Source organism: Mytilus californianus, unplaced genomic scaffold (genome assembly GCF_021869535.1).
Source record: "Mytilus californianus isolate M0D057914Y unplaced genomic scaffold, xbMytCali1.0.p SCAF_7, whole genome shotgun sequence".
NCBI lineage: Eukaryota > Metazoa > Mollusca > Bivalvia > Mytilida > Mytilidae > Mytilus > Mytilus californianus.
Window position 1 is genome coordinate 6,392,186 of NW_026262723.1, and position 15,931 is coordinate 6,408,116.

General features: G+C 31.6%; 1 protein-coding gene across 1 annotated transcript in view; it reads right to left on the bottom strand.

Moving 5' to 3' along the window:
- Nucleotides 1-7,538: 7,538 nt before the first annotated feature.
- LOC127709863 (4-aminobutyrate aminotransferase, mitochondrial-like) overlaps nt 7,539-15,931 on the bottom strand; it is a 29,531-nt gene continuing 21,138 nt past the window's right edge. Inside the window, exons 11-13 of the mRNA XM_052215534.1 lie at nt 13,936-14,082; nt 10,571-10,682; nt 7,539-9,858 (exon numbers count right to left, since the gene is read on the bottom strand). Of these exons, the coding sequence (XP_052071494.1) occupies nt 9,704-9,858; nt 10,571-10,682; nt 13,936-14,082 (414 nt within the window). The 3' untranslated portion in view covers nt 7,539-9,703. The remainder of the gene's footprint in view (nt 9,859-10,570; nt 10,683-13,935; nt 14,083-15,931) is intronic.

Below are 15,931 nucleotides of genomic sequence, written 5' to 3' on the forward strand. Positions count from 1 at the left end.
CTGCCTTTATATTTATTTACCTCGTAGGCTTATGTGTTGGGTCTTCATCCAGGTGTTATTTAATGTTCCTATTCCTACCTTTCTCTTATCCCAAACTCAAACAACTTAACATTAACCAACCAAACTTTAAAAACAATATTCAACAAGTGTCGCATTTTAAACGTAATTTTCAACAACAAAGTTGTACTGTAACTTCAGAAGTTATTCCGTGCATTTATTATTATGATTTTTGCAGAATGGATGAAAATGCAAGATTAATTACTTTGATTTTTGGAAAAGATTTATACAGATATATATATATATATATATCACATATCAGAATGCATATCTCACCGATGCGCATTATTCACATTAATAAAAACATAGCAATAACTTCTGAATTTACAGTATCTATTCAGTCCTTAACCAAAATGTAGTACCATACTGACCAGTAATTATGTATTCCTGCGAGTGTTTTCATGTATACTAGCATAATAATGAACTTAACAGACTTCATTGGCAATCATACCACATCTTCTTTTTTATATTACCTGATGAATGTAATTACAGATTTCATTCATTTTGCTTCAGCAACAAAATGTAGTATTTGAATCATAATATGCAGACAACATATGTTATAAATCAAAAAAAGTGCTATCGAATGCAAGAAATTTTTAAAGTGTTACTTTCATTTCCTATCACTAGTTCGATACCACTGCCAGTAGAATTTTAATCTAAGATGGTATCTGAACTGACATGATTTATATATAACCTATTGTAAAATTTCCCTGTTGGCAAATTAGGAAAAACTAGGGTTCCAACTCCCTCTGGCAAAGTTCACCTGAGATAAACCCAGTATTTTGAAGACACAAAATTTATAAGGTTTATTCTCATCATTTGGCATCTGTCATCTGTTGTAATCCGTCGTCGTCCTCTTATTAGTTACACAGTGTGCTAGTGACCTAATATGATATATATGGGGTCAGTTAATTCAAATGAGGCGTGAGGCCCAAATGGGATGTACTGACTCTTTTATATCATATTATGTCAATAAAACACTGTGTACCAAAGTTGTCTTACCGACTATCTTAATATCAGGAATTTAGACGTAGTTAACCTTAATATCACAATTTCAACACAACATTACACAGAATGTTTAATTAGTTACAGTGAGAAAGTCAGCGTCTCTAAGATATGTTTTTGTCTAAAAGCATGAAAAAAATTATCATTATGTATGTTTACAATGTATGGTAATTTGAGAACAGCACTGTTTTGTTTTTTAAAAGGAACATAACTCTACTGCTAACCATGTATTTAATCCATGCCCACTGACTGTGTATTTAAATTAAAACATGCTCACTGACCTAATATTATGTTTGCTTTTGACCAATGATGTTACTAGAAGTGTATAGGAAAAAAGATAAGTTAACTTCTCCTCTGAAATTACTAGGTCAAATGGATTAAAACTTGGTACTTTGATGAAGATTTTTACCAATTATTTGCGTTTTTGCTTTATATCTTAAAAATTATAATAGATAGATAGAGACTTAAATAAGCAAAAAAGATCAGCAAAACAAGATCTACAATTAAGATAATATGGAGGAAATCATCTTCTGAATCCTTGTTGGAGTTATTGCCCTTTAATGACGATTTTCATCATATATTTTTTTTGCGTTTTGCCTTATATAATAAAAATTATAATAGATAAATAGACACTTTAAATCACAAAAATTATCAGCAAGTCAAGATCTACAAACAAGTCAAATTTGCTGATATAGTTAGTAGACTGTCATTCTTCATAGGAGTGATTGCCCTTAAATGAAGATATTTTTAGTCCCCTACCAACAAAGTCGAAGGGGAGTTTAGGTTTGCACTCTGTCCGTCTGTCTGTCTGTCTGTCCATCAGTCTGGCAAATCAGTTTTCCACACTTTTTTTCTTCATGCTTCAAGATATTGATTTCATATTTGGAATATAGTTTTATCATGACAAGTTACAGATCAAGTTTGAATTTTGTTTCGGTCTAATGATTTTGTCCAGAGTTATGGTTCTTGGGCTTAATAAATTCACTCAAATAACCTGTTATCCACATTTTTTTTCATCATGCCTGAAGATATTGATTTGATAATTGGTATATAATTTTATTATGACAAGTTACAGATCAAGTTCAAACTTTTTGCTGGTCTAATGATTTTGTGCAGAGTTATGGTCCTTGAACTTACAAAATTCACTCAAATAATCAGTTTCCACCCTTTTTTTCGTCATGCTTGAAGATATTGATTTGATAATTGGTATATAATTTTTAACATGACAAGTTACAGATCAAGTTAGAATTTTGTTCCGATCTGATGATTTTGTGCAGAGTAATTGTCCATTGGACTTGGAAAATTCTCTCAAATAATCAGTTTTCCACACATTTTTTTTCGTCATGCTTGAAGATATTGACCTAATATTTGTTATATAATTTATACCATGTTAAGATACAGATCATATTAGCATTTTGTTCCAGTACAATGAATTTTTAACCGGTAGGGGACTATGTATTGCCATGCAATACTCTTAGAATGCTTGTTTACCCTCTTTTGTGTTTTGAACAAAAACTAAAGAAGATAGATAGAAACTAAACAGACTAAATGATCAGCAATACAAGATAAACAAAACAGAGATTTTTGTCATGAATTCTATTGTCATCTACAATGTTGGAAAGTGTCCTTTGTTGAATATACACATAGACCAATGTGAGCGACACAGGCTCTTTAGAGCCTCTAGTTTGTCTTGTCTTGAAGGAGTCAAAAAGCGAGACATAGGTATGCTGTTTCTGACTGCGGCATCAACAATGTATTAGTTTGTGATTAGGTCAGTTTATGGGGAACCACTAGTTGTAGGTCAATGATATTTGGTATGCAGTTGTATAAGCATTGGCACATCTCATTTTCATGGAGATTATTTGGTTTTCCCTTCAGTCATGGTCTATTGACATTGAAACTTTTGGTAAGTTTGCATGTATTAGTTTGTGATTAGGTCAGTTTATGAGGAACCACTAGTGGTAGGTCAATGATATTTAGTATGCAGTTGTATTCTATTATACGGTAAAATTTTTTAGATGGAGGAAATCTTACAGGGCAGAAGATTTCAAAATGTCACGATCTACCTACCCTTTATTTAGACCAAAACTGTACGATGACTGCCTCTAAGAGTTATGGCACCTAAATGATGATTGTTCACCATTTTTTACGATTTTGGCTTTTATCTTTAAAACTCTAATAAATACAAGACATGATCTACAAATAAATTATTATGGCTGAATCTGTTGACTCCTTGTAGGAGTTGTTGCCCTCAAAAAAGAGAATGATGTATGATTGCCAATGAGATAACTCTCCACCAGAAACCAAATGACTTAGAAGATTAGCAATTAGGTCAGTAAGGCTTTCAATGATGAGAAATTTTTTACCAAATTTGTTTTGTTCTTTTTCCAGAAATGATATGCAGGACAACATCTACAAATAATTCAACTGGTCGAAATTGACAGTCCCATCCTTATAGGAGTTATTGCCCTTGAAATATAAAAAATAAGAAAATTTTTTTTTTGTTATTTTGAGGAAACTATAGCAGAAAGATAGAAACCATATTTGGCAAAAATGACCAGCAGGACGAATTCTACTATTCAGGCAAAATGGCTGATATTTTCAGTTGACTCCTTACAGGAGTTATTGTCCTTGTCAACATTTTTACCAGTTTTGGTTTTTCAAATATTATGGGCTCGAGCATCACTGAAGAGACATTGTCAAAATGCGCATCTGGTGCAGTAAAATTGGTACATTAATGTTATTTCTGTTATTTACATAAACTGTAGAAAATGAAGAGAAACTGTAAGAAGCAAAAATGAACAGCAGGACAATATCTAAAAATAAGTCAACGTGACCAAAAAGTCTGTTGATTCCCGAAATTTTTGTTTTAAGCAGAAACTGGTGGATTGAAAGAAACTGTATATAGCAAAATTGACCATCAGGACAAAATTTACTTTTTAAGTCAATATGGTCGAAAGTGTCGGTCGACTCCTAGTAGGAAACATTGATGGTTTTTAACCATTTTGGGTTTTTTTTGCGTGAACTATTGTAGATGCAGAGAAACTATAAATTGCTGAAATTATCAGCTGAACATGGAGAAATTTACCAGTCAACATCCCTGAAATTATTAATTACTTGCCATGGGACAATACCACTGCTAGTGGACTGTTAGTCACAGAGGGTATCATTGATTCAGTAGCAGTGCTTTGGTACTGACATGATTTATAGCATACTTTTGTAAAAAGTCCCTGTTGACAAAATCAGAATTTTATTTAATAAATTAAGGTTCCAACTTCCTGTGGTAAAGTTGTCCTTAGTTGAATCCAGAAAAGCGCTTCGAACACATGAATTTTTAGAGTGTTATTTTCATTATTACTAGCACTAATCTTGCCAATGGTAGATATCATTGCTGTTGTTGGACTGTTATTAACAGAGAAAATCATCAGCTCAGTAGTTACTGACATGATTTATAACCTTCACTATATTGTAAAATTCCTCGTTGAAAAATTAAGAAAAATTTTAAAAACTTCCCCAGGCAAAATTGACTCGGATGAATTTGGCAACACATTTTAGGTTCCTTTCGGTTCTATAGCTACCTACATTTCTACATATTTATAAATCTCTGGCTTTCAAATGGTTTGGTTTGCGTCTTCCTGATGAAAATAAATCAAGAAAAGCGCTCCATACAAACAAAGGCAACAGTAGTATACCCCTGTTCAAAAGTCATAAATCGATTGAGCGAAAACAAATCCGGGTTACAAACTAAAACCGAAGGAAACACATCAACTATAAGAGGAAAACAACGGAATAACAGAAACACTGAAGTGCAACAAACACAAACGCCAATGCATAGAAACGAACTATTTGATAACAACTGCCATATTCGTGACTTGGTACAGGACATTTTAAGAAAAAATGGTGGGTTGAACCTGGTTTATGGCTAGCCAAACCTCCCGCTTATATGGCAATGTTAAAAATACTGTTAAAATAACAACACTACGTGACAGGAATACAGTACAAATAAATGCAAGAATACTCAGGACAGAATAATACATAAATAAATAATATAATAGTACATTTCGACATGTAAACCACAGAATAACAACGAACACCTAAGATTAATTTACGACAGTACACAAATACAGCATAATAGAATTACGAACTATGCTTCACACGAATGTATCAACGCCACAAAAAGTGACGTCACAGGTAAATTTCTAAAAAATGAATATAAAATCGGGATTAAGTTTGTAATGGTTTTAATTGATGTATTTTCTAACAATTATAAGAATATTAATATAGAATTGTGTTAGTAATGGTGTAATTAATTGTATTTTCTAACCATGTCGGTTACAAAAGTATTAGGTTTTGTTAGACCCCAATATGGCCCCTTTTTCTTGATAAGATTTCAAATTGGGATTTTGACCAGTATAACAATTAATCATAGCTAAAACAAGATAGTAAAGCTGTTGAAAAATTACAAATCAGCGCTTTTTCCATGACATCACAAAAAGCACAAATTGGGTGTAAATGAATGCTTTATACTTGTAATAAGAAAAGCTCTGAAAAATGGTTTAATTTTACATTCTTATATGTCTTTTCATCAACTAAAACACTTTTCATCTTGAAACAATATTTATGGACTTAATGTTGAATATGGTCCTTACTGTCTGTCTTATAAGCGGTCTCATGCGTACAATTCTATCAGTTTTATTATAAAATTTATATCATATGTTTATAGTTTATATCAACAATGTTTCGGTTATGTTCAAAGATCAGTGCTATTTTCATCGGAGTTATGCCTTTTGGAAATATATTTTTGTTGGAATATTGATTTGTAAGTGTGCTCAAGCGTACATTTCTTGTAGGATTGTTATAAAATTTATAACAAAAGTTTATATTAGCAATATTTGAGACAAGTTCGAAAATCAGTGTTGATCATTTATTTTTACTTTAGTTGCATCCCTCGGATATGTAAATTCTGTAGGGAATTTCATTGATGCTATAAAGTGAACAATTCTTGCCAAATTGTTTAAAAAGGTGAATTAACAGTTGATATCACCAATGTCTAGGACAAGTTCGAAAATCAGTGTGATCAAATATTTTTAAGGGAATTATGCCACTTTGAAATATAAGTTGCATTGTAGGCAAACATAAATTTGTTTTAGGATTGCTAATTAATGGTACCATGCAATTTTATTCCACTAGATGCGCATTTCGACAATAAATGTCTCTTCAGTGATGTTACAGGCCAAACTATTTGAAAAACCGAAACTTATACAAAAGTGGAAGAGCTGATCAAATCAAATTAATTAACACCAAAGGCTTATATCAGCAATGTCTGGGAAGAGTTCGAGAATCAGAACTTATCATTTTTTTTTCACAGAATTAAGTCGTTGAAATGTAATTTATATTGAACATTGCATTGTAAACTCGCGAATATCTTCAAGCATGACGGAAAAAATGGAGGAAAACTGATTATTTGAGTGAATTTTCTAAGTACAAGGACCATAACTCTGCACAAATTCGTCAGACTAGAACAAAATTCGAACTTGATCTGTAACTTGTCATGATTAAACAATACACCAAATATGAAATCGTCGGTAGGGGACTTATAATGTCAGGATGAATACTATGCACAGTAATAAGTGACAAGGATTGAATAATTTCTATCAACTATATTAACACTCGTTTTTATGTTGTAAACAAAACAAGTTCGAATTTGAAATTGACTTTCCACAGAGTATGCATTTGAGAATGTTTTGTGATTGTAAAAGACTTCTTTATGATAATTTCCAAGATACCAACAATGTTGACAATAACCTAGCTTTCTTTTTTTGTATGTTTTCAATATACATCTACTTATGGTGGATCATTGGTATATATTTCCTCAGATAGAATTTTCTTATACTCTGCTAAAATGAAGATTTTACTATGCTTTTTTCAAAAATATAATAAAAAGTATGGGTCACCGTGCTATTTTACATGTTACAAGTCGTGTAAAATTGCCCAAATTTGCATAGATTGCTCATGAAAAAACACATTTTTGTGAATAAAAAGAAATCTACGAGATAGAATTTTGAAATAAAATATGAGAAGATAGGTTTTATAATATGCCTTTAGAAAATAAAAATAAAAATAAGTGTCACCAAACTTGTTTTCTTGCTGCAAGTAAAAAATAAAAATTTCACTATCATTCCAGTATAAAAATTTTACTATAAGATTTATTTCCCCTTAAATGGCTTAGTTGAAAAATTGATTGTAAAAACATTTAAAAATTGGTATTTGTTAAAACATTTTGGATAATGCAATAAATTACTTATTTTTCTTTAAACAAATAAACAGTCTTACACATAAATTGCAAATCTGTCTCAAAATTGCAGATATAGGCAAAGAACTAGACCGATTGTGTACTGCTATTGTACAATCCAAGATGTGAATCTACCTTAATTTAACTTCTTCTACAGCAATGTTCCATAAAAATAAAGACTATATTCTTTTTTACATGAATCTTTATTCATAATAAACGTTTCACTATGTACATTCGTGACTTTTCAAAATTCATATGTAGATTATCCATACAAGTAAAGCATTGAGAAATGTTTGTAAAATAGTCAGTTTATCATAAAATTAGTATTTATAATCCTTACATAAAAAACCATTCATACAACAACAATTTCCATTGCTGTTTTAGTATCACATGTGACCACTGAAAACAGCTCAAAATGAGTATTTTTCTATTTAATGGTAACATTATGCAGCACCAAAACATGTATACCGTGGTATCCTGAGATTTCTTAAAAGTCAAGTATTTCCTGTTCTGTTCTCCGTATGCTCAATATTTTCTTTGACATATTATTCCAGCACTTGCAATGATTCTTAAGATTGAATTGTAATTTCAACAAAAACAAAACATGTATTAATGACCTAGAAATCAAACAATGTTTAAAATGAGTTTAGAGGAAGTAAAAAATATGTTCCATAATAAGGTCAGTTTTCTTGATCATAAAACAAATGAAACAAAACAAAATTTCCTTACACTGTTTCTAAAGCTTTTAAAAAACACAAGCAACAACCTAACCGTAAAACAAGAAAACATTACGATAATGATGATCCGAGTTCACAAAAGGGAAGTGAACAATTTCATATTCACAAAATGCTTATAACACGGAATAATTTGAATCTGGAATAATTTTGAATTCTGGAAAATTGTTAAGAAATGTATGATGAAAACTAACCAAACTTTAGTGGGATAGCCATGCGTGCATGGCTAAGGTTCAGGTTACTTTCACTGATATTTCATTATGAACTAACAAGCCCCCTTAGCCATGCATGCATGGCTTACCCTCCTTAATTGGGTTAGTTTTTCATCATACATTTCTTATCAATTTTCCTGAATTCAAAATTATTCTAGATTCAAATAATTCCTTGTAGTAAACCTTTTGCTTTTTGCAGAAAATTGATTTCATACTTAAGTAAAAATTTCTGGAGTAAAGGGCCAAATTATGATGTATGATGTCACAACTGAAAGATGTGCAAATTGTCGGACATAGGCTATCCCCCTCCCAAAAAATCATCTTAAAGTATACGTTAAAAGATAGCATATTGTGAATATTATTTTTTGTCATCATATAGTATGATTTACAATATGTTGGGCATAGGGAAGACGTATACAATGTATACAGTATATGTTATAGTTTTAATGTTTGAAAAAAATGAGTACACATCTATATCTTAAATCAAGAATAACAAGCCCGCTACTAAAAAAATCTCAATAACTAACACACATATAAATCTTAAAATAATTATAATATTATAAAATGAGAAGAATATACTCGAACTAGAAACAAAACTAACAACGTGCAAACACACAAAAATAGAATAAAAGATAACACACACTTGAGTAGAACAACCACTAAAGCAAGGGCAATATTGTTTATTTTCAGATATACACAGTAATCTTTACATAAACAAAACACATTTTAACTTCAATTATACACAAAAAAAAATGTGTTGACCACTGATTATCTCAATACACATTTATACATTCACATTAGAAATATTTCAATATGAAATGTTATATTACAAAACTGAAAACTGAGTCAAAACATCAGCTTCATCACTTTTTCCTGCCAATAGTGCACTAGTAAACAACATTTTGTCTGAAACGGTTATTTTGATCTTAAACAGCTCTTATAAAGATTGAACAATAAAATGTTAAGTCATTTCCAGTTTTTCAGTCACTTTTCAGATTTATCCACTGCAGTTAATATAGTACTGTTAAGACAATTCGCTTGCATTCAATTAAGATCTATTTAGTCTTTGTTCAGACTGTTCAGTAGTTGTTATTTACCTGTACAGAGCACACAACATACTATACTGAATGGTATGAAAAGTACTAAACAGTACTAAATTGACTGCAAGCGAATTGTCTGACCAGTACTGAATTTACCGAAGTGTCTAAGTCTGGAAATTGATTGAAAGGGTAAACATGGCATAATAAAAAAAATCCGACTATTTAGATGATATTAAGATAAAAATGACTGGTTCACATTACAATTTGTTTAATTGTGGTGACTGGTGTATAATCCTTGTTTTAGGACAAACAATGTACCTTCACAAAACTTCCTTAAAGGTATGTTAAAACACCAAGTCCTTTCTAAGCTTTAGCTCTTTCACATTTTTCTTGTGAAGAATCAACTTCGTGCAAAACCGAATTGAATTTGTCAAGGAAAATATCAACATGGTGTTTCTCCAAGGTAAGAGTTGGTCTAAATCTTATAGATTTCTCTCCACAGCCACCAGTATTTACTCCTGAACATAAAACAACAGAAGTAAAGAACAGCATCAGAAACTTATTATTATATATTATATTGACTTGTTATAAAGGCACATGAATATGAATTCATAAAATAAAGTTTGAAAAACAATTCCTCTCTTATTCTGTAGAAAAACAATTCCTCTCTTATTCTGTAGAAAAACACTACTGAAATTATAATTTTATAAGTGTATCTATAACTCTGAATCCAGAAATGCATGTAGCAAGAATCATTTTATGCAATTCTTGTAGACATAGAATATTACAGGTAAACATGTAAAGGCGACTGTCATAATTTTTGCTACAATGTTTGAATTTCAAATATTCCTTTGCTTTCTTCAACTTCAGCGATTGTTCATGAAATGTTTCCCAATGATGTTTAGCAAATGCAAGTACGCTTTTCAGGGTTTACCTTCATTATTAAAGCTCAAACTAAACATTTGAAAGCCAGCAAATGTACTTTATATCAAACCCTTGCTCCATGTAGATACATCACTTCATTTAATGACAAATAAATGGAGTATGTGTCTGCTAAGTAACAAAGTTGATAATTATAATGTCTATTTCATTTACCTATATTACCTCAGCTGTATTAAGCAAAACCTTTCGGAATTTCGGTTCTAAACTTCAACTTCGTACTTGATTTTGCCTTTTACCTTTCAAAGACTGGCGTAGAAAAAAAGCTTGGTATCTTTGTTTTGGCCTTACCTTTAGCTCTGAGTTTTGAAATTACTTTGTCACGTATTTCCATTGACGGCAAATCAATAGATCCATAACAACCAAGACCTCGGAGTCTGCTCAGTAAATTAGGATATTGTGTCTGTAAAGTAAGTATCAACAAAAGTAAATTTTTCATATAAAAAGTCTACTAATATGTAATAAAATGCTTCGCTGGGCGCAGCTTGATACGACCGCAGAGGTCGAACCCTGAACAGTTGGGGCAAGTATGGACACAACATTCAAGCTTGATACAGCTCTGAATTTGGATTGTGATTAAATATTTGACACAGCATATGTTTCTGACACAGAAAGAAAGTGGTCTAAGAACTTCAATTTTTTTAATTTACCTATTATGGTCCAATGTCCAAAATCAAAATACATGGTTAGATTCAGCATATCAAAGAACCCCATATATTCAATTTTTGTTGAAATCAAACAAAGTTTAATGTTGGACCCCAACTTGGACAAACTTGAAAACTGGTCCCATAATCAAAAATCTAAACACATGTTTAGATTCAGCATATCAAAGTACCCAAAGAATTCAATTTTTGTTAAAATCAAACTAAGTTTAATTTTGGACCCTTTGGACCTTAATGTAGACAAATTTAAAAAACAGAACCCAAAATTAAAAATCTAAAAACACGGTTAGATTTGGCATATCAAAGAACCCCAATAATTCAATTTTTGTTAAAATCATACTAAGTTTAATTTTGGACCCTTTGGACCTTAATGTAGACCAATTTAAAAAACAGTACCCAAAATTAAAAATCTAAATACACGGTTAGATTTGGCATATCAAAGAACCCCAATAATTCAATTTTTGATGAAATCAAACAAAGTTTAATTTTGGACCCTTTTGACCTCAATATGAACCAATTTGATAGCGGGCCCACAAATAAAAAATCTAAATACATGGTAAGATTCAGCATATCAAAGAACCCCATATATTCAATTTTTGTTGAAATCAAACAAAGTTTAATTTTGGACCCCAATTTGGACCAACTTGAAAACTGGGCCAAAAATCTAAAATCTAAATACATGTTTAGATTCAGCATATCAAAGAACCCCATATATTCAATATTTGTTGAAATCAAACAAAGTTTAATTTTGGACCCCAACTTGGACCAACTTGAAAACTGGTCCCATAATCAAAAATCTAAACACATGTTTAGATTCAGCATATCAAAGAATCCCAAAAATTCAATTTTTGTTAAAATCAAACTAAGTTTAATTTTGGACCCTTTGGACCTTAATGTAGACCAATTTAAAAAACAGGACCCAAAATTAAAAATCTAAATACACGGTTAGATTTGGCATATCAAAGAACCCCAATAATTCAATTTTTGATGAAATCAAACAAAGTTTAATTTTGGACCCTTTTGACCTCAATATGAACCAATTTGATAGCGGGCCCACAAATAAAAAATCTAAATACATGGTAAGATTCAGCATATCAAAGAACCCCATATATTCAATTTTTGTTGAAATCAAACAAAGTTTAATTTTGGACCCCAATTTGGACCAACTTGAAAACTGGGCCAAAAATCTAAAATCTAAACACATGTTTAGATTCAGCATATCAAAGAACCCTAAGAATTCAATTTTTGTTAAAATCAAACTAAGTTTAATTTTGGACCCTTTGGACCTTAATGTAGACCAATTTAAAAAACGGGACCCAAAATTAAAAATCTAAATACACGGTTAGATTCGGCATATCAAAGAACCCCAATAATTCAATTTTTGATGAAATCAAACAAAGTTAAATTTTGGACCCTTTGGACATCAATGTGGACCAATTTAAAAACGGGGCCCAAAATCCAAAAACTTAATACACGGTTAGATTCAGCATATTAAAGAACCCCAAGAATTCAAGAATAAAACCCCATTGAAATTGATCAAGAAATAAGCAATTTATACGAAGTATCTTCTTTTGCACAATACTGTGCAATTGAATATTTCTTGCTATTGCGCAATACTGTACAATTGACAATTTCTTGCTATTGCGCAATATTGTGCTATTGGATATTTCTTGCTATTGCGCAATACTGTTAAATTGAAGATTTCTTGCTATTGCGCAATACTGTGCAATTGAAGATTTCTTGCTATTGTGCAATACTGTGCAATTGAAGATTTCTTGCTATTGTGCAATACTGTGCAATTGAAAATTTCTTGCTATTGCACAATACTTATTATATAATAATTTACACATCCTGTTTGGTGTGTATCTCCTACCATATCATTATTATTTGCTTTTAAATATAAATCAGAAATAACCAACTTAAAATGGAAAATTTTAAAAGAAAAAAGGAAAAAAAAAGGAAAAAAAGAAAAAAAAAAAAAAAAAAAAATCCCCCCCCCCAAATTTTTTGAACCCCCTTATGATTCATCACCCCCAAACTCAATCCCAGCCTTCCCTTTGTGGTATGGTACCTTGCAGTACAATTTCAGAGAGATCCATACACTTGAACACAAGTTATTGTCTGTAAACTAGAAAAATGGTTATTTTTGGCCCCTTTTTGGCCCCCAATTCCTGAACGTTTCGGGCAATTACCCCCAAACTCAATTCCAGCTTTCCCTTTGTGATATGGAACCTTGTAGTACAATTTCAGAAATATCCAAACACTTACACACAAGTTATTGTCATGAAACTAGAAAAATGCTTGTTTTTTGCCCCTTTTTTGGCCCCTAATTCCTAAAATTTTGAGGCAATTACCCCCAAAATCAATTACAGCCTTCCCTTTGTGATATGGAACCTTGTGGTACAATTTCAGAGAGATCCATACACTTACACACAAGTTATTGTCTAAAAGTTACAAAAATGCTTATTTTTGGCCCCTTTTTGGCCCCTAATTCCTTAACTGTTGGTACCATAACCCCCAAAATCAATCCCAACCTTCCTTTCGTGGTATTGAACCTTATGGTGAAATTTCATGGAGATCCATTCACTTAAACTAAAGTTAGAGTGCGAAAACCAATGTGTCTTCGGACGACGCCAGACGACGCCGGACGACGACGACGACGACGACGACGACAACGACGACGACGACGACGACGACGACGACGCCAACGTCATACCAATATACGACCAAAAAATTTTTAATTTTTGCGGTCGTATAAAAATAGATCACCATATACATGCATATGTATGTTAGTACGAAAGAATTCTGCACATCTATTTATAAAAGGTATAATTCTATCTGAAACATATTTTCATTACAAAATATATAACAGACGATCAATGTACTGTTGTTCATCCAAATAAAAGATGGATACAAAATTACCCTCTTAAATATTACAAATTACAAAATGAATAATGTAAAAAATGAACTGAAGTATTTGCCAATCAAGTTTACCTGAAGCCCTTGTAATCCACCAAACAAACATTTTCCGGTGTCATTGACTCTTGCCAATAAATTCTGCTCCTTGATTACTTTAACTACAGCTTCTAATAAAATGACCTTTGATGGATCTCCAACCCAGGTGTTGAAAATTCGCTGAGCCTGACAAAAAGTTAATGTATACATAAGATAAATGTTTCATATTCACAAATAGCACAACTTATACTAGTAAGTAAGAAAAAGCAGTTTCGTGCTTGATTATTTCCTGTCAATTCAAATCATAAGAACACGTATAAAAAGTAAAATAACAAAAATACCGATCTCCAAGGAATATTCAAAACGGAACGTCCCTTATCAATTGGCAAAATCAAAAGCTCAAACACATCATACGAATGGAATACAACTGTCATATTCCTGACTTGGTACAGGCATTTCCATATATAGAAAATAGTGGATTAAATCTGGTTTTATAGCTAGCTAAACTCCTGACTTGTATGACAGTCGCATAGAATTCCATTATATTGACAACAATTAATGTGTGAGCAAAACAAACAGACATAATAGATACAAATGTATTTTAAATTGAAGATCATTTAATGGGATATAAAATGACTGAAGATTTAAGCATTCAGTCGTATTCAGATAGTGAGCTGTTACCAGATATTTGCAATGGGCTAAATCAAGACATTTCTGATCTGTTTAGAAATACTATTTTAGATTTTTAGATAGAGTCTGAAAACATTTTTTTTTGTAGTTATGTGTGGAAGAAGGGGATATACAATACTATACAAAGATATGATCGATAGCAGAGGCGGTAGGAAGGGAAGAAATCTGGAGTGAAACAGATGTTAATTGAAGGAATTTGGGAGAAGGTGGAGGAGTAGGGAAAAAGGAATTATGATCAAAATACGAGGGAAGTTAGAGTAAAGGAAGAAATTAAAGAGATCAACTGACCCTTTTAACACAACCCGTTATTTCCTCAGTATATTGCTTTGATTTAGTCTTTTAATCCAACATAGTGTTTTGTATTTAAGAGGATCAGGATGGGGTTTACAGAATAGAGAATAATGGGTCAAATTGACAGAAAAATGGGAAAAAGAATAGAGAAAAATAGAGAAAAAAGTAAAGAATTGTGAATAATGGGGTGCCAAAATATAAATAAAAGACAATAATGGGCAAAAATAATAAGAATAGAGAAAAATGACATTAAAGATAAAAGAAATGAAGGACACCCTTCCAGACCCTCATATAAGCACATTTTATGCTTGTTTTATTGAATCTAATAGAGATTTACAATAACTGTCAGACTCGGAATCCGAGTACAAGTACGCATGTAAGCTATAAGGGTGATCTCAAAGTAATGTTTACGCTCATTGATTTTACCGTGCTCAATCTTTGTGTGGTGATAGGACAAAACTGTTTATCAAATAATTTACTTTTTTTCACTGAAGGGTAGAAAGTGCGCTTTTTCGTTTAAGCTTGCTAGCAGATATGGTCAGAATTAAAAAAAACTTCCATAACAAATATTTTGTTCATTAGTTAAATGATAATGTTTACCGATTACATAAAAAAAACTTTTTAAGTTTAAAAAAAAATCAAATAATACTATTGTTCAGTTTTTTTAATTATTTTTTTAATGTTTTGAGGCTATTTGTGTCCACGGTGTATAGTCGGAGAATAGTACGGAGCATCTTAAGTGCTATGTAAATGTAAATATTTTCGTTTGCCAGAAATTTAATCTGGTGCGCACCAGATTGAAAATTCGTGCGCAAGTTTGTAAAGAGTCAGTTAAACTTTGTTTGAAAGTTATGCGCACGAGTTTTAAAATGTCGTGTGCACCAGTTTAAAAGTCGTGTGCACGAGTTTAAAAGTCGTGTACACCAGTTTAGAATTCGTGTGCACGAGTTTCAAAGTCGTGCGCACGATTTTTTAAACTGGTGCGCACTAGAATAAATCTCCGTCAAACGAAAATATAAATATTTACAAGGCACTTAAGGGGATCCGATCCGTA